Here is a 26837-nt window from a genome sequence, read left to right on the forward strand (position 1 = left end):
TCTCTGCAGTACAACCTACAACATCCATAGAGGTTATAATGTCCAGTCCTTGTGAAAAGTCCATGTTGTTTTAGAAAGGTGTTGATTCAACTTTACAGTCATTTTGCATTATACTGAAAGGTGTTTCTAATATTTTGTCCATATCATTTAGTGTATATCCATGAGGACAGAGTAGCTATTTGAAACACCTTTCAGTAGAATGCAATACAACACAGCAGCACCACACGCTGCATCCTCCAAAAAGATCACACAGAACAATCAACACATGGATTCAACAAAAATGAACATTATAACCTTTGTGCAGGTTGTAATTTATTACAGGGCTGTCGTATTAGACTACATTATTTCTAAAAAGGTGCACCTAATAAACTGTGATTTCTGTGTCTGAAGGGCCCACAACACGTGAATAAATTTCTATTTCATAACAAAGAAAAAGAACAACAATTTGAGCCCAAATTGATGACTTTATACTTTTTGAAGAAATTTTGAGCCGGATATCTCCAGCATTGGAAGTGGATCTAAAACAAATTAGTCAATCAACAAACTATGACTATTTTGACAATCAATTAATCATTTTTCATGCAAAACAAATGAAAAAAAACTCAACTCTCAGATTCACAAATGAGAGGATTAGCTGCTTTTCTTAGTCATATGCTGTCATAGTTGATTAGACATTTGGAGGTGTAACCTTCAGCTCTGTGAAGTTGTGAGAAGATAGTTTTGTTTGTTTAATTTACCCATTAATTAGTAGATTCATTAATTAATCAATGAGAATAAAGTAATCAATAATGCAAATAATCATTAGCTGCAGTTTCAGTTCAGTTTCTTTGTATCTTTTACTGTTATGCTTTACTTTTGCAACATTTCTTTTATTATGCCAATCTAAATGAGTTTAGTAAAACTTATATACATTAAAACATGACATGCACAAAAAAAACAAACAAACAAAAAAAAAAAAAACATGCACAGTGCATTCACCTGACATTTTTTGTGAGCCACATTCACATTTGTGAGTCACATTTCCTAATCTTAGAGAAGGGGTTACCAGAATAGCAACAAGACTGAGCTTGCAGGAAGTTAAGGCTGATGTCACTGACCTTATAGACTCATCATCAACTCTTAACCTACGACCTAAGGCCACTGAGAGCCATTCAATGACAGCATTTTCCGTGCATGAGTGATGGAAATAGGGAAGTCACAGAGGCCTGCTGCTGAGAGCTGGATCCCCCTGTCAATCAGCAGTGAAAGGACTTTTAACAGCTCCACTCTAGCCCTGCTCCACTCGGTAATAATGGGAACTGTTATTAATCAGAGTTTGCGGGCTTTCTTTCCACTGGGTGATAAAAGTTTCACAGACAAATGACAGAAATCATCCGATTTCACTGACTGAAGTGCTCCCCGCCCGCCCACGAAGCTCAAATCGCCAACAAGGTGTGTTGTCCTCGTAAAACACAGAGCACAAGTTTGGGCTAAATTTAATCAACAGCTTTGATAATGTTAGTCTTACCTGGCTTAGGCCGGCTTGGGAGGAGGCTTGGACATTTCGACGCTTGGAGATGAAATAAAACGAAATGCGGAATGTGTTATTTCAGACAGAAACGTCGCAGGACTGTGCTATCACTGCCAATGAGGAAGTTCAGTAAGGCGGCGGAGAAGTTAGTTTGCGCATGCGCTTCTTCAGCCTGCAACGGCTCACATGTAAACTCTGTGCAGCGATTTTATTTTATTTATTTATTTTCTTATATTTTACTATAAGTACTATACTTTACATTTTACTTTTACTAATTTGTTAAAATGACGACTTTGTAAATATTTGAAAATATTTTAACTAAAAGAACTCTCAAAATATTTTCAAATGTTTTTGCAAATGAATTCTTTAAAATATATTTTATAATTTTTATTTAATGAAATGTTACCTCTTAAATTTATTTTTTTTATTAATTTATACTATCATAGTTTAATATATAATTTACTCTACGTAACTTCAACTTGCTTTTACCTTTAACTTATTTTTACTTTATTTTATTCTATTATTCTTTCATTTCTATGACTGGATGTTTTGACATTACTATTGTCTGTAGTTACTTTTACTTTGTTTTGGTTCAAATAAAACTCTGTTTTAACAGTGTATTGAGTTTATATCATGCTCTAGTGTTTGTCTTTTTTTTTTCTCAATGGGCGGGTCGTTTGTGACGTAGCAGCTCCATCAGCGAATCACAAGCGCCCAATAGCGGAAAAGCAACAGGGAGTACGGACCACAGTAATCGCAGCGCAAGTTACCAACGTCCCCCTGTAGCTACTAGTTAAGTTTGCACACAGACTGCTAATTAATTTGCCATCACCGGTTTTATATATCAGAAACTCTGCGCTGAGCAGCACAACCAACTGCAATGAAGACACTAATTGTAGGAGTAGGCGGGTAAGTAAGTCGGGAGAATTGTAAACATTAATGTGTTTCTATGTTGACCTCCCTCCAAAACATGTCTTTTATTGTCCTCTTTGGGTCATTCTGCCTCTAGATAGCCTGCTGGATCTCGGATACCATTTTTGATACTAGAAATGTAACAAAAATACCTTTGAGTTTTTAGAATTAGGCTACTTTACACTGAACCTTTATTTACTAAGTTTGAGATTCTGAAATGCCCCTTGGTAGTTTCTTGTGTAAATGGGAAATACAGGGAGAAAAGACAACAGCTCACAGAGGGGCACCAGGAAATATTATTAAATTGTATATTAATATGGGCGACATACTGTACAAGCAGCAGGGGCTAAAGGGACACTATCAGATCAATACAGCATGTGACAACCATGTGGCAGTCTAACTGATAAGAGTTGGTTACTCTTCAGAGGAAATTGTCTCTGTAACAGAATCCTTGCTTTTTTTCTTTATATGTAAATATAAATAAGAGGAATGCATGGGACCAGGCACATACTGGCAACATGTTGACTTCTGTAGTTGATAAGGTGAAATATTTTCTGCAAAACAACTGAACTGTATGTCTTTTATGTATGCTACTGAATATACCTTACTTTATTTATTTATCAATTTATTATTTAATTTCTGTAAACTCCACTTAGGAAAGGATTGTTAAATAGGGGATACACTGCTTAGCACAAGGACACATAATATATATGTATGCTTTAAGTGTGTAGGAAAAGCAATGAAAAAAATTATCACAAAAACCACATTTTCTGATTTAACTGTGATAAGACACTATCAGCCTGTAAAATTTGTTAGTCAACCTATAGTACTGACCCACCCTGGCGTAAATGTCTACATCACTGGAGCAAAGTGAGAAGTTAAACCACCAGAGATCAGCAAAGCCAGCGTTTCCAGTGGTACTTGTGCAGCTTTAAAATGTAAAATTACAGCAGGTGATGTGTGCTGTTTTTCTTTCAGGATGACCAATGGAGGAAAATCTACTCTCTCCAAGAGCCTGCACCAGCAGATACCCAACAGCTGCATCATTGCACAGGATTCGTATTTTAAGGTAGACTGTTCATATCACTGCTTTTACACATGCTGGAAATCTGAGAGCTTGAGTGATCACAGTGGATGCTTTTTTTTTTCTTCAGGATGATTCTGTGGTACCAGTGGACAGCAATGGCTTTAAGCAATATGACAGTAAGGACACTTTATTTAAGTGTTTGTTATTCAACTTAATTCAGGATTCAGACTGGTTGGATCACAAGTAAACCTCTTTGTTTGTATCACTTAAGAGTGAGTTAAATAAGGAAGTTAGTCTTTAATCATTCATGCCATTCTGACCTATGACCTTATATAACCATTAGATTCAGTAGCATTTCTACTATATATGTAATTATGTTTAAGTGCTCGATGCTCTGCACATGGACACACTGATGAGCGAGGTGGACTCATGGCGAAGAGATCCTGAGTCGTTCCTGAAACAGCGAGGCCTGAACCCAGAGCGAACAACACCGACAGTCGACACTGAGGTGTATGTGCTGATAGTGGAAGGATTCCTCATTTTCAACTACAGGTACACCAGGGAGGATTTAGTGAAGTTATTGAGTTTATTTCAGTTATATGTAACTCATCTGCTATCCTCTGTGTAAAAGTCTCAAGGTTGTGCTAGCATTTAGAAATAACTGGAAATGTACCCACTGATCACTTTTCTTTCTCAGAAGATGACAAAGAAGGACAAAGAAATTGGAATTTTGTGATCTGTAAAATAAAGTGTTAGCAGAATTTCTTCTGGAAATCAGCAACACTCAACACAACTACACTAAGCTAAACAAATAAATGTTGTCTCTTTTTTCTGTCATTACCGCCAAATTACAGTTACTTAGCAGAAACCTAAGAGATAATGATGAATAAATTACAGACCTCTAAAGTAAAGCATCACTGAAAAAGGATACTTTCACTAGCCAAAAATTATATTACTGTTTTGAAAAGTAATCATTCACTTTATCTCATACTTTATCTCTGACCATAAGTGCTACCTGTTCCCCAAGATTTATTCAATATAATATGAAAAGTAAGATTCTAATAACAGTAATATGACATGCCTCTAACTTATTTTTACTTTCTAGGCCTCTGAATGAGCTATTTGACAAAAGATACTTCATGGAAATACCTTATGATGTCTGCAAAAGGAGACGAAGGTGTCATATTTTCCAACCAAAAATCTCTTCTGTACCTTTACATGGATTTTGTTTCCACTGAGTTTGCCTCTTCATGTTTTTACCTCTGTTGCTGTCTTTGATTGACAGCTTGAGGGTATACACGCCTCCTGATCCTCCTGGCTACTTTGACGGACACGTGTGGCCAATGTACCTCAAAAATCACCAGGAGATGGAGAGCATGGCGTCTGGAATTGGTGAGTGTCCAGTCAAAGATGTCATGTGTTCAGTTTCTGTGGATGGGATTAGAACTGTGGCTATTGGAGCAGTTCAGGTATTTATGTGTTTGAGATCTCAAAAAGTTAAATAAATGATTAAACTATTACCACTGTAGCATTTGTACTAATATTAAATAATGAAATACCTAATATTTATATGTTCATTGTCTGTTTTTTTTTTTTTTTGTTTTTTTTTTTAGTATTTCTGGATGGACTGAAGCCAAAAGAGGAGTTGCTGGCTGCTGTCTATAAAGATGTTTGTCAGGAAATAGAGAGACTCAGGGGTAAGTTGCAATAAGTCTTCAAGACCACTGAGTTAGTTGACTAAACATACTACATACATTATTTAAAAGAAATAAATACTAATTTAATTTTGTGCATATTTTGCAGAGAAAGACTGAAATAGTTGGACTTTGATTTGAAGATGGAGACTGCTGCTGCTGTAGATGTCAGGGAAGTTCCTTTTTTGCACTATTGTGACTAAAAGGACCAAACTATGTATTTCTTTGGTCTTGTGTGAATATACTATTGCCTATGTAATATTTCACAAGAGTTAATATTTCTGAAAAGAGTAAAACTGCAGATGAAAACTAACTGATATTGTAGCATATGAAGTTGTCCAGTTGGAGACTGGACAAAGGCTGCCAGAAACACAATCAATCTGATATCTTTGCCATTAATGATCAGTATTATGAAGTTAAACTAAATATATGAAGTTTTATGTGACTTAATGAATTTGGTGCTGGGTACAGGGCATTCAGTGGACTGACTGTCTTTTTAATAATGTATGGGAGATTTTTATACAAAAGTCTGTGTTTTCAATCTAACGAGATGTATATACATATGCATAACCTTAACTTGTGATGTAATTCCACATATTCAAATACATAAAATGTGAATAATTGCTCGAGACTCATAGCAGCTGCTGGTCTACTGCACCAACAAAGAAGTGTTCATTGATATGCACTGTAGTTATCATTGATGTTAATTGTCTCCACCTGGTGGCTCAATCTGCTACACTGGAGACAGACAAGTGACCAACTCCATACTGATTCCCACGCAAGTACTCTGAGAATATAAAGCTCTGTCTGTCTCGGACTGTTAGCAAATGCCAATAAAAAACACATTTTAACACTTAAGTTGAGCCAGTCATTTTTTGTTTATTATCAAGGGACCAATTACAATTAAAATACTTGTAGAATTGGAAACTTAAACAATAAAAAATTATGCAGTGTGGTCATGCACCGAAGCCCCTATCAATCCCCCACCCTTCACCCCCTGTCGTCTCCAGATAAATATATATCTTTGTTACTTATTTTTTTTTAGTAATCAGATGCAAAAGTACTAGTAAGTAAAGTTTGAAAATAAATGTCGTGGAGAACAATATTTCCCTCTGAAAGGTAGTGAAGTAGAAGTATAGAGAAGCATTAAATAGAAATAGTCAAGTGAAGTACAAGAACCTGAAATTTGTACTTGTGCAGCACAGTGCTTAAATACGTGTATGTCGTTACTTCTTGCTACTGCAAGTTTTTCCACTAATGGATCTTGATTTAACTTGGAAAGAGAACCAGAGCACACAGCAGCATTTTACTACCAAATATCCTTGAAACAACATCAACATGAACATGGGGCAGACAGACTGGCTAGACTGGATACTTTCGGTGAATTAATAAGTAATTGTAACCTTTCCAAAAGATTCCTTTCACAAAATAATTGTTAAAGTGAAGTTTTCTCAGTTGTCATAAGACATGTTACTCTCTCTATTACCCAATCGAAACTTTATCTTTTATTAATGTAACTGTATTTAGAAAGTATTGCATCAGTCACGTCATTTCACTTCCCTACAGAGATACATGCATAATGCTGTCCAAAAATGAAGCAGATTTTCAAAAATGTCTACAGAGCATTTTTGGGAAAAGGTCTAAATATTTTGTGAATTTATTTAGATAAAATGGACTGAAACCTTTAGAGTGATTAGCCAAATGTTCAGGAAAAACAGGAGTGGAGTTCTATTAATAGAATTTTCTTTCATTTTTACACTGAAACCTGTTTGACAGCACTTTGAACCCAAGTGTGCCGTGTGAACCGAGAGCTGCCTTCCTAAATCCTCCCATGTAATTTCTTTTTTGCCTTTATTGCAAAACCCGAAGCCATGAAGCTGCATTGTTTCCTGCACACTAAATGATCAAAATTTTAACAAAAAGTCCGTGCTGTCAGCAGAATATTTATGTTAACCTCAGCAGTCAACTTGTCTGACCGGCATGTGCAGTGCAGGAGGCATCACATGTAAATCTGGGCATTCCTCACTTCCCTGTACTGACTATATCCTCTTCTGCCTCGACATATATAAGTCTGCTGCAGCTTCTTTCATAAACCACTGCTCTCTAACTGATATGCTAAATTAAACCCTGACTGGTCAGAGGAAATTGAGGTGAAAACATGTCCAACATGGTATTTTCAGCATTTGTTTGTTTATTTTTTGTCTGCTGCATCTGTTGCAGCAGAGCAATGCCGACTTCACTCAACCAGGAGGCTGTGAATGACAGACCTGTTATCGGTGAGTGAAATGTATCCTATCAGGACTGAATGTTGAGAGAGATAAAGAGAAGTTTAGATAATATAAACATTTAATCATAGAGTAGATGGCATTTTCTTTGTAGCTTTATCACTATATGTTGCATCTTTTCTGGTGTGTATTCACAGCAGCTGTGTTTTTGTCCCACAGGTATTTTGACTCAGTTAGTTTCAGATGATGTCATGAAGCCCTTTGGGAGGACCTACATACCTTCCTCCTATGTGAAATACACTGAGTCTGGGGGCGCCAGAGTGATGCCTATCAAGTAGGTTGAGTCCTCTACAGTCTTTAATATACATTTTATTTTCAGTGAGCAGGAACTTTTTAAATCTACAGAATAAAATGTCACTGTTGATACTTGTGCTGCTTTTGTGGAAAAAGAAGAAGTTGATTTTCTGTCACCTGGTTTCCTGTGATCTGTGCTTTTCATGCTGTCAAAAATGTCAAATAATATAGTTAGTGAGCATTGTTTGTTTATCCCTGCAGGTTGACTCTTACTACAGCTGAGTATGAAAATATCTTCAAGAAGATTAATGGGTGAGCTGCAGTATATGCCTATAAATGTGGTGGAAGTTTCAGTGTCAGAGAGGAATTACATCTACATCTATATTACATCTACATTCGTTCCTCGGTTCACTGCTCTAACTGCATGAATGTCTCTTTAGCTTGCTTTTCATCGGGGGAGCTGTAGATTTGGAAACATCAGACTATGCCAGGGTGGCGAAGATTTTTTATAGACTCGCTCTGATGGTTGGTACTGCCCTGTCTGAATGTGTCATTTTTAATGATTTTACTATTATCTGAAACCAGAGTGAATTTACTCAGACTTAATTACAATTTTTAAGGACTGTTCTTGCACCAATCTGACTGTTTTCATTTTTAAATACTTTTTATTAACCTCACCGCATTTCAGAGTGAGTAGCTGAACTTCTTATTTCATTATATTTAAATGATTGCTATTATTGTACTTACTTTGCATTCTTAGATTTTGCTGAAAAAACATGCAGTAATCTCGTAAGTCATAATGAAGTTTAAACCAACTGACAATATGTGAATTAGTTAAACCAGCTCCAACATTAAAATACTTTTCCCATCATTAATCCACTAGTTATTTAATCCTCTGGAGGGAATCAGTCTTTGCACTTTGTCCAAAAGTTGTTCAAAGGAGTTGCCAGTTTCAGTGTTGCTTTAACGTTTCAGACACAAAACAAGTTAAAAGCCGAACTCTTTGTTTGTTCCAGGCTAATGACAGGGGGGATTTCTTCCCCATCTGGGGTACATGCATGGGAATGCAGCTACTGACTGTTCTGGTAGCTGGTGAAAATCTGCTGGCAAATACCACAGCTGAGAACATTGCGTTGCCCCTCAACCTAACCACAGGTTAGAGCTTAATGCAGTATTGTTGATGTCTATGTGTGTCTACCCCCCTGATTTACATTTTAAATATAGGGAATATGTTTTAAATAGACTTAAGGTGGACTAAGTAATTGTTTGACAACATTTTCTCATAAACTGCATGTACTGAGTTATGCCACTTAGTGTCAGTAGAGTCAAGTTACTAATCAGAGGTTTTTTTTAGCCCTATATTTAGACTGTCTGCTATTATCACCAAATCATTTATGTGTTCCTCTTGCCATAAAGTCACTGCTCAAAGTTAGGTTATTATTATTTTTTTACAGGTCTATTTACTTCTGTACTCCTCCCTTTCCCCCCACAGAGGCACACTCCAGTAGGATGTTTGCAGGTTTCCCCGACGAGCTTATGAAGGCTTTGACCCATGAAGCTCTGACTGGCAATTTCCACCACTACGGACTTACAGTAGAGGTAGTGTAAATCCCTCTGTTGTCACTGTACAGTGTGTTTCATTTCCCCTCTTGAGGTTTTGCCTTGTTATTGTGCTGAGAAATGAAATCAGAGACACTCGATACAGTCATTTCAGCATCAAGAAATGTGTTATCTGGGGTTTTTCTTATGCATGACCAAAACGTTTGACTCCTTTAACAGTACAGATAAAAATGTATACATGGGTAATTTGCAGATGCAATATTCATTAAGTATTTCTGCAAACCATGGTTAATCAAGGCTGAGTTACTTAACTGAGTTACTCAACCCAGGTAACCCAGGCTCACAGTGTGCTACCTGGTTTGTGGTAATTTCATTTAATAAGTCCTTTACATTTCAGCAGATATTAAACTTACATGATGCATATACCTAAATTAATTAATGTTTAATCAAACCTGGGGTCATTCAGTATTCCAGTGCAGGAAGACTGTACGCAGAAAAATAGAGAAATGAGATTGGTATTTTTGTCCAAGGGCTCCTAGTACACATAACTATTCATGCTCTTAAGACCCCCCCACAGAAGAAAAGAAAATGTCACAGCATCATTAGAAAACACAAGAACACGTTTTATAGATAAGTAACCTTAAAAATCTACAATATTACATGAAATATAATGCATTAAACTAATACTGAAAGGTAATGCATAAATAATAACCACAAATGTTCTTACAGACCTTCTTGGAAAATGAGAAACTGCACAATTTCTTCTCCCTCTTGTCTACAAACATTGCTAAAAACGGAGCCCACTTTGTCTCAACCATAGAAGGTTACAAGATTATTTTTACATTAATTTGACAAATTTAATCATTGTGCCGTAAGAAAGTTGTTATAATAGCATATATTTTTTTGTCTCTTCCTTCATGTCAGGTAAGAGATATCCCTTCTATGGAGTACAGTGGCACCCAGAGGTGAACCGTTTTCAGTGGGACAGGAGGCTGAACTTCCCTCACTCATCTCACGCTGTTCAGCTATCATCTCTACTGGCTCAGTTTTTTGTTGATGAAGGTGAGATGACAAACACACATCAAGAAGAATCAGTATCATTAGGTATTAACTATGAGTCGATATGATGACATATACGGTGAAACAAATATAAATATAAATTTGTCAACTGTAAGAGATTTCGTCATACTATTAATAATAAGGCATCCCCTTAATATCTCTAGTAATTAGGCACAAGTGGACATTTACACCTGCTTCTTTTATTTTCTACTATTTCTTAATTTAATTTTCACAAAGTTTACTATATCCCAGTCTATTTTCACAGCGATCCAAGGAGGTTTTAATTTGGCCATACTGTTGGAGAAATCCCATTATACTTCAACCACAATATGCTCAAATAATACAAATGTTACTTTTAACACTTATACAGTATGGTCTGTCCCCACAGAGATCTGTTTCTGTTTTGTTGTATTCACATGCATCTCACTTCTGCTTTATCTAGGAAGGAGAAGTTTACATCACTTCGACAATCCTGAGGAAGAGGACTCCTCACTGATTTACAACTACACGCCTGTCTACGCTGGGAACTTCACAGGATATGAGCAGCTCTATTTCTTCTAAGATCATCCGGTGGCTGGCTTTGTTTGTCACTCTGTGTGCATGTACAACACAGCACTTCATACACAGTTTGTTGTGCAACACACAACACTTTAGCCCAGAACTGCTGGTTTTAATAATAACTGGGCCTCAAAACAAAAGACTGATTTCAGCCATGTGCGTGCTGATTCAGTGTATTTTTTTATTATACTGAGGAGAAGTTTCTGCACCAGTGTTTTTTACACTCAGTTTATATAACTGTGACTGCTTTTAAAGAAATAAAGGATTTAAGAAAACAGTCTCACCTCACTGCATATTTAATAGACGTCACAGAGGATTATACCACGATTATATCGCACCATCTTTCTCAGCAGATTTACTTTCTCCAGTTGTCATGGAATCACATGTTAAAATTTCCATTTTTCTGAACACTTCAAAGACTTCCCAACCAAACTGGATTAAAATTTGAGGCCTCGATGTCCTTTCAGTATTTCCAAGGTCAGGAGTGAACCTTCAATCTCATATAGAGGATTTATTATTTTGTCATTTACCCATCAGAATTTTATCCCTCGAAACGTGGAGACAACTTTGAAACAGTATTTAAACCTTTATGTAAGGAAATAAAATATAATTGAGCAGTTGAGTGACTAAATAAAATCCAGTTGAGTAATTCTGAGACTCATGGTGCCCCAAAGACCCAAAATCCTTCAGGTTTATCTTGGGGCAATTAGTTTGTGATAATTAGCTATTTTGTTTGGTAACATACACTCAACTAGAGCAGAAATTAAACCGGACAATTTTAGTTGAATTAACTTTAAACATAATCAAGTTAATGAAAAAACAGCTGATTCCAATGACCTCCTTGTGAGGTCACGCTCTGCATTTATGCCCTAAACTGTTAATCAATCATCAGAGTAGTTGCCAGTTTCAATTACTTATTGATCATAGGATAGAAAGTGTATGAGAAAAAAAAGTGGGCTAATGGGGGCCCACAGCTGATTTTTGCCCCAGGACCTCTTAGACCTGTCTGTACGAGATAAGACTCATAACCTCAGTATTCTTTTGATCTCCCCACTGATTTTGTCATTTAATTAATTAGCCCGTAAAAGATGCACGCATAAGTAAATGATTACGATGATGATTACTGACAGAAAACACGCGCAGTCCGTCACAACACACCGCGACCCAGGCTGGATCAGGATTGGTCTCGCCGGACGTCAGTAGCCTCTGCGAAGGGGCGGGAGTAGGAAAATCGAGCCAGTGCTCTAGTTTTTCCCCTCTCACACAGATGCTGCTGCTGGGTCAGTGTTATATGCCGTCTATTAATAATAACAGACTCAAAACAGCCACGGCGAGGAGGAGAAGCGGGGGAAATCCACATCAACAGTTCTCCTTTCTGAATCTGCAAGAATGAGCCAGCGTCTGAACGATAATGTGACATAAACCCGCCTCAACTTTCGCTGTTTATCCACCTGTTTATTCGTCTTTTACGACCTTTTTACAGGTGCTATTGTCTCGCTCACCTTTCACACTGCTGGCACACGGTCTACCCGGGCACTTTATCGCGGTCATCTATCTGCACAGGCGGCTGCGGCTTGTTGGTAAACATACGAATCGGATCCCGCCGGCAAGGACTCCCTCTGGTGCATTGATGCACCCGTTTCAGTGGTGTAACGGTGAGCAGTCATTTTATACTGTGAGAGCACTGTTTGTTATAGGCCTCTGTGATTAAATGTGCAATACAGCTTGTTATATTTCAGAGGGAGTGGATCTCTCATGGCAGTCAGATTATAGTCTCTGAATTACCCCCGTTTTCTAAATTTAGACATTTCGAGTGTGAAAAAAGACAATTTGTCACACCTTATTCTAAAGAAAAACTAAATCAATCCTATTAAGACTTGTGTGATGCTTAACAGTGAGTTTAAAGTTCCTTTAAGTTCCAGCTGGTCCCAGCTTCTCAGATGTGAGGATTTGAATATTTTCTTTGACAGTAAACTGAACATTTTCAGACTTTTGTTCAAATAAAACAAGTTATTTGAATTCATTTCTTGGAATGTGGGAAATTACAATGGGCACTCTTCACAATTTAATGGTGTTTCATAGATAAAAAGATGAATTGGGAAGATAATTGGCAGATTACATTATAGTGTGTTTATTAAATCTTTTGTATACGGCTTAAAAAATATTTAATAGGAGTACTTCTGGTTGTATATTAACTCACCTACAGCATCCCTGTATTTTACAGCATCCCTGTATTTATAGGATTGATTTCTTTGCTTTGGAGAATATTATCTGAATGTTTCATCAATGTGTGTATTGATTGGTACAATAAGAGACTGCTTAATCAATAGAATCCTTTATATCCAGCTAAATTGATGCCAATTGAGAGCCACACAAAGCCAGTCATTGTGCTGCCCATGCAACATTTACTTGTCTGGGTAATCTTGTTTAGACTGTCTCTATCTGCAGTCTCTCACTTATCACTCATATTGGCCTTGACCAGTTATCTTCAAAAGCCTTGAGAAGTGCAACTTCTCCATCTTGCTTGAAACAAGCTGCTTTTTGCATCCGGAGGCGCATCAGTCGTGCTTAAACATAACAAGCTCTTTCATTGAGGGAGAAATGGTGCGTCAGTGCACCATTGTCACGGTGAGACCTGGTGAAGGTGATGGATTAGTGGCCCTTTTTCCTCTGACTTCGCCTCTTTTGAGTAGCAGCAGCCACAGCAGCCTCCTCGGGTGGACTTTTGGTGGTGTTCTGACAAGAACAATTACTCCCTTTGTGCTGCCCAACTCCCCAGCTATTCATAGGGGAAATAGCGTATACACACACACAGTAACACAATATCAAAGAGTGACATTCTGCTGGAAAAATGAAGCAGTATGAGGCAGCCACAGCTCCAGCGTCTGCTCTGTGTGTTAGTGTATCTGTGATCATGCCTATTTGTTCCAGTGTTTATGCTTGACACATGTAGCGCTTTCATGCATGTGATGGGGAGTTTTGAATCCAACCTGCTTTCTTCCTGAAAGCCAGCAGCAGCCATGCAAGCAGTCTTGAGTGTTTCCCCCCATGTGAACTGCTGAATATTTGATGGGAAGTTCTGTCTTTAGTGCAAGCAGTAGAAGAAGCAGCAGCAGCAGCTCTGTGTGAGCACAGCGTATATAGGACAAAACCCCACCAGGCATCTCATAGGAGCTGTCAGAGAAGCTGCCATATTTGAGGTATTTTACAGCTCTGTCATATCACAGAGGGACTTTCCTGCCTTTTTGAACGACAACACAAGAATCTGTCACAGCTGAGATGCAAAACGACTGACTCGGATTCTCTCTGTCCTCAAAATGAGAACTTTCACTAGCTGGCCCTTCATCCTTTTTCTGCATCTGCGACTCTTGGCTCACCATGGCAACGGGGCGCCTCCTGAGTGTGCCAATATATAGGTCAGTGGTCATGCAGGACTCCACCCAAAGCAAAGCACCACATATAGCTGTCTGCTCCCCATGCATACAAAGGTGGAGGAGGAGGATGTAAGCGCCCATCCATACAGACAGTCGTGACATGATGCACGCACATAAAGACTTGAATACAAATGACCCAGATTTGGATTGTGAGTCTGCAGCAGCTTCACAGGTGATTTGTGCCATCAACTGTGCAGTGACATTAATACAGGAACAGAGACATGTACTCCCTGTTTTTGCTGCATATGTCCCTTTGTCTGCTGATGATCCTTGTGAAGCAGATTGTTTGACAAATGTAAGGGTGATGGAGGAAAATTAGGTTTACACGCCTGCTTGTTTTCATAGTCATGTCTTCACGTGTGTCCAGCTTCTATTGTGGACACTGAGGTCATGCCCTCAGTGATATTCATGGATTTAGGAAGATCTAATCTCCTGAAAAGGAGTTTACATTATAATTGAATGTGTATGCTACACATGTTGTTTTTTTAAAGAGGACTAAATATCTAAATATTTGATTGCTTATGGGGAAGGTTCAGTCTGAAGAGGCTAAGATTCCAGCAACGCATTATGGGTGTGAAGAAATTATTTATTATCAGTATTGGCCTCAAAAATCCAGTATCTGTCTGGCTTTAGTTTCTCATCTAGAGGTCAGGGCCCTCCAAAGGGTAACATGAATCAGAATCATTCGACAATTTGGGGGTGGGGGGGGGGCTCAGACATTTAAATGATCTGAAACAAGAGACTCTTTCAGTCAAACTGTTAACAACTACTAGACTCCTGAAACAGGACAAAGGGCCCTAAATAGACCCTGATATACTACATGTTGCTGGAGTTTTGATGCAAAGAATTCTTTAGTATTCTCCACTGCAATTACAATTCCATACATTTTTCAGAGTCAAAGAACTCCTAGCTACTGCTCTGCACGTGCTTCGATCAGTTTGTGTTTAATTTACACTCTCATGTTGACATGAGAAATTCAGGCAAAGGTCGATGTCCTCTGGTGATGATCGCCTCTTGCTGAGTGAAGTCATTTAGCGCTGGAACTTGAACGTGTAGCCATCAATGAAGAGCCTCAATTAATGGAGCATCACTGCTCATTTGGGGAGAGTGGAACTAAGAGGCGGGAATTATTGATCCTCTCATACTGCAATTTCCACTGTGAGGCAGGAGAAATGTCAAATAGAAATGTCAATGTGTTACTTTGGCGGCAGGAGTGACTAGAAATACCAGGATCGATAAAAGAAAAAACTGTGCCCCAAGAAAACAATACACATCACAGGGAAATGAAATTGGTAAAGGTCTTTATCCATCCATTCATCCCTTCATCCATCCTTCTGTCTGTACATTCAACCATCCATCTATGCCCATCTATGCGTTTAACCATCCATCTATCCATGTATTTGTCTCTGTTCCTTAATTAATCTGTTTTTCCATCGCCACCCATCCATCCAATTATCCAGCCATTAATTTTTTTATCTCTTCATCCATCCATCCATTTGCCTCAAATGACCTCCCACCTATCCATCCATTTGTCCATCAGTCTGTCTATTCATGCATCTATTTGTCATCAGTCCATCCTTCTATCTATTCATCCATCCATCCCATTGTCCACCTGTCAATCCATTCATCAGTCTGTTCATCCATCCATCGTCTGTCTATCCATCCATCATCCATCCATCCACCAGCCCAATCATGCAGCCATCTCTCCTTCCATCATCCATCCATACCTCTATCTGTCCATCATCCATGATCTGTCTTTCAATTTATACATCCATTTGTCCATCTATCCATCTACTCATCCAACTATTTATTTTCTAAGCTTTTAACTGGGAGGTTTCACACAGTACAGTTGTTCCTATAGTAAGACTGGTTGCTGCTCTTTGGCTCAGAGGGCTGAGACTCTGGCGCTCTGTATTATGATTAAACAATACACAAGCTGATTTCACTGATTAGCAGCTTGTCTCTTAGTGAAGGCGTGCTAATCAGTGAAGTCAGCTGCTGTAGTGTTAGATCAAAATGAAAACCTGCAGACACTCTCGGTTGTCTCTGTGGCACTCTGCCTACTGAGAGGTTCATATCAGCAGACGACGATGAGTCCTGCGTTACCTCTGATTCATTATCACTGGGTTAGTGTGACCCGGATCTCACAAAGCCCCCTCTCACATGCAGATACTGACTTCTCATTACTCATACAGACGCACAAAACACAAGTGTGCTCTCTGTATACCTTTGTCTCTCTCTATCTAATCTGCAACAGCTTCTCTGGCTGAGTTTCACTCTTGATTCTTATGCTTGCAATCTGGGAGTACATAGTTTGTTTTTTTTTTTAGGTTTTTTTTTTTTTTTTTTTGAGTACAATATATTTTTACATGATGAATAACATAATAAACACAACCCATCAAATACAGTAAACTGCACATATATTGCAGCCTGTCCAATGTCATGCCACATTTGTTCTTAAATCTTCAGCAGAGAGCAGGGCTACACTGATAATCTATTTCCTGGTAGAACAAACACACACAGGAGTGTGGCGTCAAGGCAAGAAGGATGAGACAAGGGCGGGCACTTTTAATGGGAAAACCATCTGTTTGGATTGGCGCACACTGCAGAGTTCTCCTAAAAGCACTCAATGTGAGACATAAAAACATCAGGTTTTTCTGGTATTTTTAGAGTCACTGGTGGTGTACTGTATATGGATGAATCCCGTCTATGTACAAGAATACAGATATCTTAATCTAAAAAGATTTTGGTTTGAGATGTTATGCTGCCATTTTAATTAAACTGCACTCACTGATTCTCAGAGTGTGAGTGCTTTTAAGTCTTAAAACTGATGAACTAGATTTGAGCAGTGTCTTAGACAGAAGAGAGTTGAGCAAATATCATCTCTTCATCTATGGTTATATTATGCTATTTTCTCATCTGTCCACTTTAATGCCTTTAAACTTGTTATCAGACAAAGGCGTGTAGATCTGCCAAGTTAAAAGATACCACAGTATGTTGCTTGGATACCACATTAGGAGTGTTTTATATGTTAAAGTACAAAATGGAAAGGGATTCATTTTACAACACAGGAAAGTGCAGTGGCCATCTTTCTCGGCTTCTCTCCCTCAAACCTTTGTGTCTGTTGTGTGTGCATATAAAGCTTCAATTTATGGCTTGCATTGGAGGTGCACACAGCTGCCAGTCTGACCCTCAGCTGCCAATACGTATGTGTACAGCTGCAGTCACGTGTTTTGAGACATATTCTTGCATGCATATTCTTGTCTTTTCTAGCAGACACCGTCACTCCTAACTATGATCTTCCTGCTGTACTTGTGTTTTTAAATCTTACCTCTGTCATTGTTCAGGGTGCTTCTGTGGTCTGGGACTGGTTTACACCAACAAGTCGTGCACCATGCCGCCCATCACCTTCCAGGACCTGCCTCTGAACATCTACATGGTCATCTTCGGGACAGGCATCTTTGTCTTCATCCTGAGCCTCATCTTCTGCTGTTACTTCATCAGGTGAGGGGGAACAGAAACAGAAATGTGATTAAAAACAAGAAATATGTAGAGGGAAAAAAACAAAAAACAAGAAAAGCAGGAACGAAAGAGTAAAAACACAAGAAAAGGCCTGTCTGCTTCATTGCTAGTTTAAGTCAGACTTTCATTCGTTCTCCAACTAGCTGCTGGATCTGGCTACAGCAACCATTTAGCCCAAACTCTTAGAATACTCCATGTAGTTGGACTGGAACGAGGCTGGATTAACTTCCCACCCCAAACGAACCACTTTAGAGTTTGTGACCAAGCTGAGAATGCTTCCTCTAGAGGCTCTCTGGGTGGCTGTTTTGGTCTGCACCTGAGTATGACTGCTGTTTTAAGATCTGCCAAAACAAACTGCACCAAGGGGGGAAATTAACCAGCCCTTTTTTAGCATTCAAAGCACTTTACAAACATTTAATAAATGATTTATAAGACACTAAAGTTGTGAGCAGATATAAGGACATATTTAAGTATTTGTCTACAATTGTAACTTCCTCTGTGAAGACACCTTTAATATTGCTGTAATTGTGTTTTAATATATAGTCATTCATTATCGGTTTAAACACCAGCCTCCACTTATGGGTGTACACTGAAGGAGTTACAGTTGTTGATAAATACCTTAATAAACACTAACATCTGCTTATAGCTTCATCGTAGTCTGTTATAAACAATTTTAAAAACAAAATGTTTTAAAATAAAAGTGCAATGCACAAAGAACAGCTGAGGCTGATTGGTATGTGATTAAACCAAAATATCAAACAAAGATAATTCATCCTTAAGGGGCTGTGAACATGTGTACCAAATTTTGTGGCAATCAGTGCAGTAGCTGTTGAGATATTTTAGTCTGGACCAAGGTGGTGCCTGTGATGTGTATCGCCTGACGAACCAACAATGCAGTCTCTATAAACCTCCACAGCAGGGAGATTGTGTGTCTTTGCAGGCCAGAAACACAGTGAGGGAGGAAAGGAGATATATATATAAAAAAAAGAAGAACAGGGTGACCTCTCCTGCTGCTGACTGTGAACTCCCTGATGAGCTGAGGGGACGTTTGTGTCTGAAGGACGGGATATGAGGCAACAGGAAGCAGCCCGTCACAATGTGTGAGGACAGCAGCGAGGAAAACTGCAGAGAAGCTCTGCTCAGAATAAACACGGCCTGAATAGCACACAGTGGGAGTACACGAAATCATCACACATGCATGTCTGTGGTACAAAACCTCATCAGGAAACGTCAACACCTGCAGTAGGGTTTGTTTTTTTATCCTGAGCTCTCTCTGGGTGACTAAGCATCTGTATTTGGCAAATTACCTGACATCTCCTAATGTGGTGTGCTATTTTTGGCATAACATTTTTTTAAAATTGCTTTCCAAATCATCTGTGTTATCAAAATGCCAAACAAATAAAAGTAATGTGTCTGTCGGCTAGTGACATACAGAGCCAGCGTGCTGTCTGAAAAAATACAATTGCATGTCAGTGACAGTGGTAGCTGGTATTCAGGAGGTATGTGCCTCTTCATTTTCCTCCTGCACAGCTCATTCTTTGTCTAGAATTGGATATAACTGAATCCTAGCAACTGGACCATGTAAATAGGTAATCAACCCAATCAGCTTCTAACTGCAGTTATAACATAAAAAGGTGAGGTTTAAAGTTCATTATTGACCTAAAAAAAATCTCTCCACAAGATCTATTTAGTACAGTTTATGTACATGTTCAGCAAATCATCTTAAAAGGTGATGATAATAGTATTAACAATTAACTCTGCCCCCATTTTGCCAAAAAAGCAGCTGTTGCAGCTTTAAATTTGACAAAAGTTTGGCCAAGAAATAAATAAATAACTGAAGTGACTAAATAGTCTCTCCCAGAGATCCATTCAGCAGCTGTTCTGGAGCTTTATGTCATATCACATGATCTTCATCAGCAGCAGATGGCATTTGCTCAGATGTCATGAAACTGTAGGTGTTAAAATTGTAATTTTTCCATGAGTATTTTCAGGGCTTCTTGCGCATGTTGACTTAAAAAAAAAAAAAACTCCATATGCTGGAGGAAATCATGTGACATATGTTGCCAAAGTCAGTAATGAACCTTGATCTTCAAGCCAACATGGACAAAAAAAATCCTAAAAGTGGTCAGAAAAAATGGACATTTGAACATATGTAACTCCATTTAATGTTGAAAATCATGTGTCATGAGAACATGACAGGATGACTTTTTCTCAGTTAAAAGTGGTCAGTATTTGGACATCAGTTGAGTTAAGAAACAGGGAATCCCTATGTTTCAGCTCTCAGTCAAACCTCAAGTAAAAGCTTTAAAAGACAGAAAATCCAGCATCAGTTTGGAGTATTTATATCCAATTTGATCATGAAGCTAGAACACATCTCAGTATTTATTTTGGATTTATCAACACCGAAGTGGTAATGTTGAGGTCAGACACATTTCTGGAATCATGTGAATGTTTTGTCTGGCTCGAGCTCACCACTAAATTGACCATCAACTCTCTTAGAAAAGCTTGGATCCTTCCCGTTTCTTTTGAAGCACTTGCCTATGAATCATAACCAGTGAGTCACTTCCTTTCAGCCCCATTAACATGCTGAAGGTAGTCTTGGGTAGGAGTGTGATTGTGAATTCATTTATAGACTGGGTGATTCATCAGATGAATACTGAGTGATGAATGCCATTCACTGTTGGGGGCAGCTTTCCTATTATCCCTCTCAGACAGGCTCTCTCAAAATCGTGTGTCAGGGAGTTTGTGATGTGTGATTTCAACATTATAGTGAAAAAGGCAGTCTCTGTTATTCTATTTAAGGATTCCTCCCTTAATCATATGTAGCAATTACATTAGGTTTTCCAAAAAGTCTTAAAATCAGGATGAGGTTTGCTGAGCACACATGATCCTTTCTGTTTCTTCTAATACCGGCACAAAGTGGGGGTGTTCACAGCAGTACCTGCAGTGTACAAGAGTGCAAAACCATAAGGGTGCCAAAAGCACATACCAAAAATATCATATCTTTAATTATACCCCAATCTGCTCTAACAGCGCTGGGTTTATAGTCAATAACAGAGCTGCTAGTCGGAGAGATATTTTGAGAACCGCAAGGAGCAGGGGCAAGCTGAAGGTGTTTTTAGCCAGATGATACAAAGACTGAGGGCAGAGATATTAAGTTGCGAGAGTGTCTTTCCCCAAATAAATTTACTGACTCATTTAATTTACTGTCAGTGATCCTGACAGTGAGACTGGACCTGTGAAGTCCCCTGAGGGTTTCTAAAGCTTAACGTGGTTGTTTATTAGCCAACAGGAATTATGACTGGTTTGTGTATCTAGTCAGTCTTGTAATAATTAGAAGTACTTCTTAGATCTCCTGCAGCCCTGTGACCACTGGGAGTTTTAATACAGGCACTATCCTACCTGCAGAATTGGAGGACAAATGCTGACAAGAAAACATGTACGCCTACATCCTGGAGAGTATTCTTGACTTGCTGTGCAGTGATAAAGAGGTTTTTTCCATGCTGTAGTTTTTACTGTGGACACCTTCTTGTTTCTTTAGAACATAGCCAAGTGTTGGTTTTGGCAATCAACTATGTTTGATCTTATAGATTTTTTTTTTTTTTTTTTTAAACATAACTTTAACATAATTATCGTCTTCACTTGCATGATCACCTCTTTACTCCTCATACTGACAGACAACTCCACCTCAGTCAAAATGGCAACTCTTGACTCTCGACATCACTGTTGAAACAACACACATCTACCCAAGAAACATTTAGTGGCCAAGCGTCCATGCACAATGTGTTAACTTTTTTGTTTTGGCAGTGTAGAATATGCAGAGGGAAAGCACTGGATTTCCCAAATGAATCTGCAAAAGTTTTGCACATCTCTTATTATATCATTTAGTGTTAACACCTGTTAAATTACTTCATACAGTAAGAAATAGTCAATAGAACCTATATGAGGAATTTCTATTCTTTCAGACCGGGGACAATAGCCGAACTGAAACACTGAAATCTCAGTCATGCCCCCCTTTCACCCACTTCACATCATTCTCCAGGCATGGGAAATCTCAGCACATGTTAAACGTGTATCCTCACATTGTTCTACATGGAAGATTGTGAGCGGCAATCAGTGTAAACAATAAACCAAGTGACAAAAACAACGAATAACTGTCATTTCCTTACTTTAAGCACAGACTCACTGAGATTTGATGTACTTCAGTTTTTTTTTTCTCTTCCTATTTTGAGGGAGATCTGATCGCAAATAAACATTCACCTTTCATCTCACATGCTCTCGCTGCATTTAGTTTCAGGCCCAAATCACAGACAGTGATAGACATTTGAGTCTATGTTTAGTTGTGTAAAAACAGGAGGCCAAAAATAACCGCCTGAACAGACGCAGCTCGCCAAAGCGATAAAGATCTCCTCTCCATTGTTGGTTTTTGGGGCGGTGCAGGGATTCAAAGAGGCAACGTACTCATTAGCCGTGTTTGTGTGTGTGTGTGTGTGTGTGCGTGTGTGTGTGTGTGCGTGTATTTACATGATTAGTCGAGTGTGTGAACAATGTGTGTGTGTGGTCGCAGAGGAACATGTATTTGTCCATAGATGTGTGGCCACTATAGACTGTTAGAAAAGACAGTTAATTATCAAAGTAAAACCTGCAATTACACAGCTTCAGTTACACAGCCCCATAATTTAACCACACAAGCTTAAATCTTAGCCTGAATCCAATGACCTGCTGTTAAACTCAGCTTAGAATAAATATACAGACAGTTTTATCTCATAATAAACAAGTGGGAAGTGGAGAGTAACTAAGTACATCTACTCATGTACTATAATTAAGTACCATTTACTTGAGGTCTTCTATTTAATGCCACAGACACTAAAATCCACTACATTTCAGATGGAACTATTTTAGTGTTTAGTTAGCTATAGTTACATTGCAGATAAAGATTTTTAAATTTTTTAAAAATGGTGTGTATGTATAGGTTAAAATACTCAAAAGTATAGTTGTTAAAATGAGCTCCACCATGACCAGCAACAACACGAATAACTAATAACTACAGCTATTAAATAAACTTAACTGAGTAAAAATTCTGATATTTCCCTCTAAAATGGAGTAGAAGTATAAATTATTATGAAATTAAAATACTCAAAATTGGACTTATACATATTACTTTGATAAATGGACTACATTGCTATAGTGCTTTTCTAGTCATATTGACCAGCTGGAGTACAGGTTCACATTCACCCATTGACACACACTTTCATGCAGCACTGGCATGCCAGTCAGGGGCATTTTGGGGTTCAGTATCTTACCCAAGGATACTTTGGCATGTGGACTGGAGGAGCCAGGGATCAAACCACTAACATTCCCATTAGTGGGTGACCTGGTCTGCTTCCCGAGCCACAGCCGCCCCTAAATAAAACTTTATTGCAGAACTTTTAGTTAAGTATTTTTATACAGAGGTTTTTGTACTTTTTTTTAACTAATGGATCTTAACACTTCCTCATCTCATCTTCCTCACCTTAATACTATTATTTTAACAAGGAAGTAAATGCAAAGTATGGTTGATTGAAGTCTGTACATAACTTATTTATCAGTGTTTTTTTTGTTGTTGTTTTTTTTTTTTTTTGGTCCCTCCACAGCAAACTACGACACCAAGCCCAGAGTGAGCGGTTTGGATACAGAGAAGTAAGTCTAAGGTTAATACTTAACACATTTTATGGTTCTAAATGAAAAAAAATCTTTCTTAAACATATGTTGTTTTTGTCACTCCTACAGGTAGTTTTAAAAGGAGACCCAAAAAAGTTGAATCTTCACGGGGTAAGAATGTGATTTAGATGTACATCTGCACTGATTTCTTCACAGTGAGAAAACAGCTTAAAAATGACCGCTGCTAATTTCCGCTGTCCTCTCTCACTTCGTCCTGTCTGTCACTCATGCAGCAGACGTGTGCAGTGTGTCTGGAGGACTTTAAAGTGAAAGACGAGCTGGGAGTGTTGCCATGCCAACATGCTTTCCACAGGAAGTGAGTACAGAAGAGCTCTTGTTACCACTTTGTACCCGCCTGGGCTTGTTAAAACGAAAAAGGTTTGATCTGAAGTTTAGTGATCAAAAGTTGACTGCAGGAGTTCTTGTTCAACAACACTTACATTCATTCATTTTTACATTTCATTTCCCTGCTCGTCGCTGATCAGGGTGGTCACTACTATAGCGTTTCCCTGCATGCGCTGTGTAGATGCTGGGTAGCACTAGTACTAGGATCTCATAGGGGAAGCATGGGTTGATGTTTAATATGAATATTAAACTGTGGTATGCCTTTCCTTATAGTTATCTCGAACCAGGTGACACCTCAATTAGGAGAGACTGACTGAAAGCAAGGGATGAAGAATAATTAACTGAATTTATCTGACTTGTTTGGTGCACACAGAAGGAAAAAGTTGAAGGAGATATGCGAAGTATCTGGTCATTATATCCCATCATGATGACATCATTTTACCACGGTACTTACCTGTACAGGAATATCCTCCCAGTGGAGTCTAAACACTGGGTGGTGGTGGAGTATAGCCAGCAGGTGGTTGATAGAAACTATCAGCTGAATCTCCCTGAACATCTTAGAGGTGGCAGGTTGTTCCACACTAGGTCTACAAGACAGAGTAACAGAGTTGCAATGATATTTTAAGTCAGGCTGGAGGAACGTGGGCAGTGAAATCATTGGTCAGATGTGGTGGTGACATCAAATTTAGAATTGTCAAGATTTTAACAGTGCAGGAAAATGGACATGTTGGAGCAAAGGTAGAGGAAGCGGAAGGAATGAAAGCAAAATGTTAGAGAATGTAACTTAGTGCATTTGCTTAAGTTCTGTAATTAACCATAGTTTTGAGGTATTTTTACTTCCATTTTTTAGTCCAATAGCATAAGCTAACAGAACACTCTTACTAAGTACTTTTACCTTTGAAATTATAAGTATATTTTACTTTTACTTTTAATAAAATATCATACAGTGTGGCACTGCTGTTTTTACTTTTTAAGTTAGATATTTGATGAAGGCCTCCGTTTGGCTTCTCTTTTTATTCCTCCTGTCTGTGTTGTTCTGCGCAGGTGTCTGGTAAAGTGGCTGGAGGTTCGCTGTGTCTGTCCCATGTGCAACAAACCCATAGCTGGCCCCCCCGAGCAGCACCACAGCATAGGGACACTGCTAGGATGAACTGGTGTAACCTCTCAAACAACCTGCCAGCCTGGGTGGGACACCAGAGCCCGTACAGACCAGCTGGTATAAGTTAGGGACCAACAGGAAGAGGGGACACTGTTTTGCGCTAAAAACAGAGCAAAACACCAACATGATGACACTAAGTTGGGGTAACCTAGTTACCACCCGAAGGAAGACTCTGAAGGATGCTGTTGCCTAGCAACCATCTTCGAGATGGCAACACGACACCTTGTGGTGTCTGAGAGATTATCTCCAGCCACCCACACATCACTCTACCACTCTTCTTTCAACATCCCCCTCTCCGCCTGATCCTTCACATCTTCTCTTGTTGCCTTGAGTGAGGTTAATGGCACCACTGAAGTGGTGGAGACACAGTTGCATTTTTCACAGCTTTGTGGACAAATGAGTGTTGAAGGATGAAAGCGCTGGGTAGGAGGCTCTGGATCCCCTCTGAGCGTGGATGAGTGTTGTGTGTCATGGTGGGTACTTATACGAAATAATATCAATATTGGCTGTGGTTATCAAAGCTCTTATGGGAAATGGATCTTAAATTCTTGTTCTGAGACAAAGCCACAGACAAATTGATGTTTTCTGCATCCCTGGCAGTAGCACAAATTCACGTTGACAGAAGTTACGCTGCTAACAATACAGCAAATTCTTAAGAGTTTCTAAAAAAGAACCGGTAGAACAAGGGTTTAACAAAGGCCAGGAGAGGATAAATGATACTGTAGGGAAGACATGGGTTGATAAAAACTGGTTTCAAGGAAATGAAACACTTTTTAGACTTGACTTGACCTAAGGAGAGAGGTGGATTCGTGCCGATTCATCAGTAGAACCTAAATTATTCATGTCACCCAGAAGCAGCAGGTCAAGCTGTAGTCAACTTGTAGCAAATTAATCAGTGTTTTTATGACATCTTTCTCAAAATCCAACAGATTTTTTCTAAAACATTCAACTGATACTGAGTGTAAAATCCATATTGGTGCCCACCTCTACAGTAACATCATGTATGTTCTACATGCTGTACATGCTCCAGTTGTTTTTTTCCCCTACTGGGATGTTTTATCATTCAGACATGTTTTTATTGTGTTAATATAAATGGAAGGAACGGACTCCTGTTGCCTCTCACTATTTGGTTGTTTGTTGGAATGTGTTTTTATAGATATTGCACTTTGAATTCACAAAAACAAAGGAAAAAAAAAAAACTATTTCCATGCATCTGTCCTTATAAAATGTTGACTAAGGCTTGGGTGCAGCACAGCAAGCCCCTTGTTTTCAGGTGCAGTGAATCTTTTATAAAAGTCTATGAAGTATCTGTGATGCTGCTACATCTGAAGATAAGGGAAGCAGCAGTACAGACCCACTGTGTTGTTCTGTGAATTCATCTGGGAAGCAACTAAATCTCACTTTCACATACAGCATTTTTGTGGCATTATTTAATGGTGATTACGTTTTACATTCCTTGGTTGTAGGTTTTTTTAATTGTTATTTACAGTGATTCAGAAAGCAAAACACTGCCTAAATTGAGCACAAAAGCATCACGAAGCACATTGTCCAGACACAGTAGACACTTGCACTGTAATTAAAAGCCAAACACACACACACACACACACACACACACACACACACACACACACACACACACACACACACACACACACACAGATGAGGTTGTAGTCATGTCCTTGTGCCAAGAAAAGAAAAAAAATGTACGTGAGCAAGAGAAATGTTCACTTTGATTCTGGCCACATTCCACATTTTGTAATCCAACAGATGTAAATAACTTGAAAACAATAATAAAACTTGTCTGTTTTGCGCAGCCTCTCTTGTTTCCTAATTTCCTA

The 26837-nt window shown here is 38.7% G+C and overlaps 3 protein-coding genes across 5 annotated transcripts; all 3 read left to right on the forward strand.

Annotated features, from left to right (window-relative positions):
• The first annotated feature begins 2228 nt into the window (after window positions 1–2228).
• nmrk1 (nicotinamide riboside kinase 1) lies at window positions 2229–6001 on the forward strand. 2 transcript variants are annotated; one of them, XM_018674669.2, is made up of 8 exons: window positions 2231–2419; window positions 3401–3491; window positions 3577–3625; window positions 3833–4001; window positions 4555–4626; window positions 4735–4841; window positions 5063–5146; window positions 5253–6001. In XM_018674669.2, exons 1-8 carry the CDS (start codon window positions 2391–2393, stop codon window positions 5261–5263), a joined length of 612 nt encoding a protein of 203 aa, XP_018530185.1. In that variant the 5' UTR covers window positions 2231–2390; the 3' UTR covers window positions 5264–6001. The 2 variants fall into 2 exon arrangements, with proteins under 2 accessions (XP_018530177.1, XP_018530185.1); XM_018674661.2 differs by lacking the exon at window positions 5253–6001 and having other exon boundaries at window positions 2229–2419; window positions 5063–5160.
• A 145-nt stretch (window positions 6002–6146) lies between these two features.
• Window positions 6147–11116, forward strand: LOC108882243 (gamma-glutamyl hydrolase). Its single transcript, XM_018674635.2, has 9 exons — window positions 6147–7419; window positions 7588–7702; window positions 7924–7974; window positions 8103–8187; window positions 8679–8817; window positions 9155–9261; window positions 9952–10045; window positions 10147–10284; window positions 10724–11116. The coding sequence occupies exons 1-9, from the start codon at window positions 7302–7304 to the stop codon at window positions 10840–10842; spliced, it is 966 nt and encodes a 321-aa protein (XP_018530151.1). The 5' UTR covers window positions 6147–7301; the 3' UTR covers window positions 10843–11116.
• Window positions 11117–12004: 888 nt separating this feature from the next.
• rnf122 (ring finger protein 122) lies at window positions 12005–26812 on the forward strand. Of its 2 annotated transcripts, none has more exons than XM_018674700.2 (6): window positions 12005–12494; window positions 17621–17777; window positions 23429–23474; window positions 23565–23606; window positions 23732–23811; window positions 24885–26812. In XM_018674700.2, exons 1-6 carry the CDS (start codon window positions 12470–12472, stop codon window positions 24988–24990), a joined length of 456 nt encoding a protein of 151 aa, XP_018530216.1. In that variant the 5' UTR covers window positions 12005–12469; the 3' UTR covers window positions 24991–26812. The 2 variants fall into 2 exon arrangements, with proteins under 2 accessions (XP_018530216.1, XP_018530206.1); XM_018674690.2 differs by having other exon boundaries at window positions 12013–12494; window positions 23729–23811.
• The last annotated feature ends 25 nt before the right edge of the window (window positions 26813–26837 follow it).

The sequence above is a fragment of the Lates calcarifer genome, linkage group LG13, assembly GCF_001640805.2.
Source record: "Lates calcarifer isolate ASB-BC8 linkage group LG13, TLL_Latcal_v3, whole genome shotgun sequence".
Lineage (NCBI taxonomy): Eukaryota > Metazoa > Chordata > Actinopteri > Centropomidae > Lates > Lates calcarifer.

Excerpts from the sequence above, each read along its gene's own strand:
- LOC108882243 (XM_018674635.2), top strand. The coding sequence starts at position 7,302 with ATGTCCAACATGGTATTTTCAGCATTTGTTTGTTTATTTTTTGTCTGC. Across the intron at positions 9,262-9,951 it reads ACTACGGACTTACAGTAGAG|ACCTTCTTGGAAAATGAGAA; the intron begins GTAGTGTAAATC and ends ATGTTCTTACAG. Across the intron at positions 10,285-10,723 it reads TCAGTTTTTTGTTGATGAAG|GAAGGAGAAGTTTACATCAC; the intron begins GTGAGATGACAA and ends TGCTTTATCTAG.
- nmrk1 (XM_018674661.2), top strand. The coding sequence starts at position 2,391 with ATGAAGACACTAATTGTAGGAGTAGGCGG. Across the intron at positions 3,492-3,576 it reads CACAGGATTCGTATTTTAAG|GATGATTCTGTGGTACCAGT; the intron begins GTAGACTGTTCA and ends TTTTTTCTTCAG. Across the intron at positions 4,002-4,554 it reads TTCCTCATTTTCAACTACAG|GCCTCTGAATGAGCTATTTG; the intron begins GTACACCAGGGA and ends TTTACTTTCTAG.
- rnf122 (XM_018674690.2), top strand. The coding sequence starts at position 12,470 with ATGCACCCGTTTCAGTGGTGTAACG. Across the intron at positions 17,778-23,428 it reads TTCTGCTGTTACTTCATCAG|CAAACTACGACACCAAGCCC; the intron begins GTGAGGGGGAAC and ends GTCCCTCCACAG. Across the intron at positions 23,607-23,728 it reads AAAAGTTGAATCTTCACGGG|CAGACGTGTGCAGTGTGTCT; the intron begins GTAAGAATGTGA and ends TCACTCATGCAG.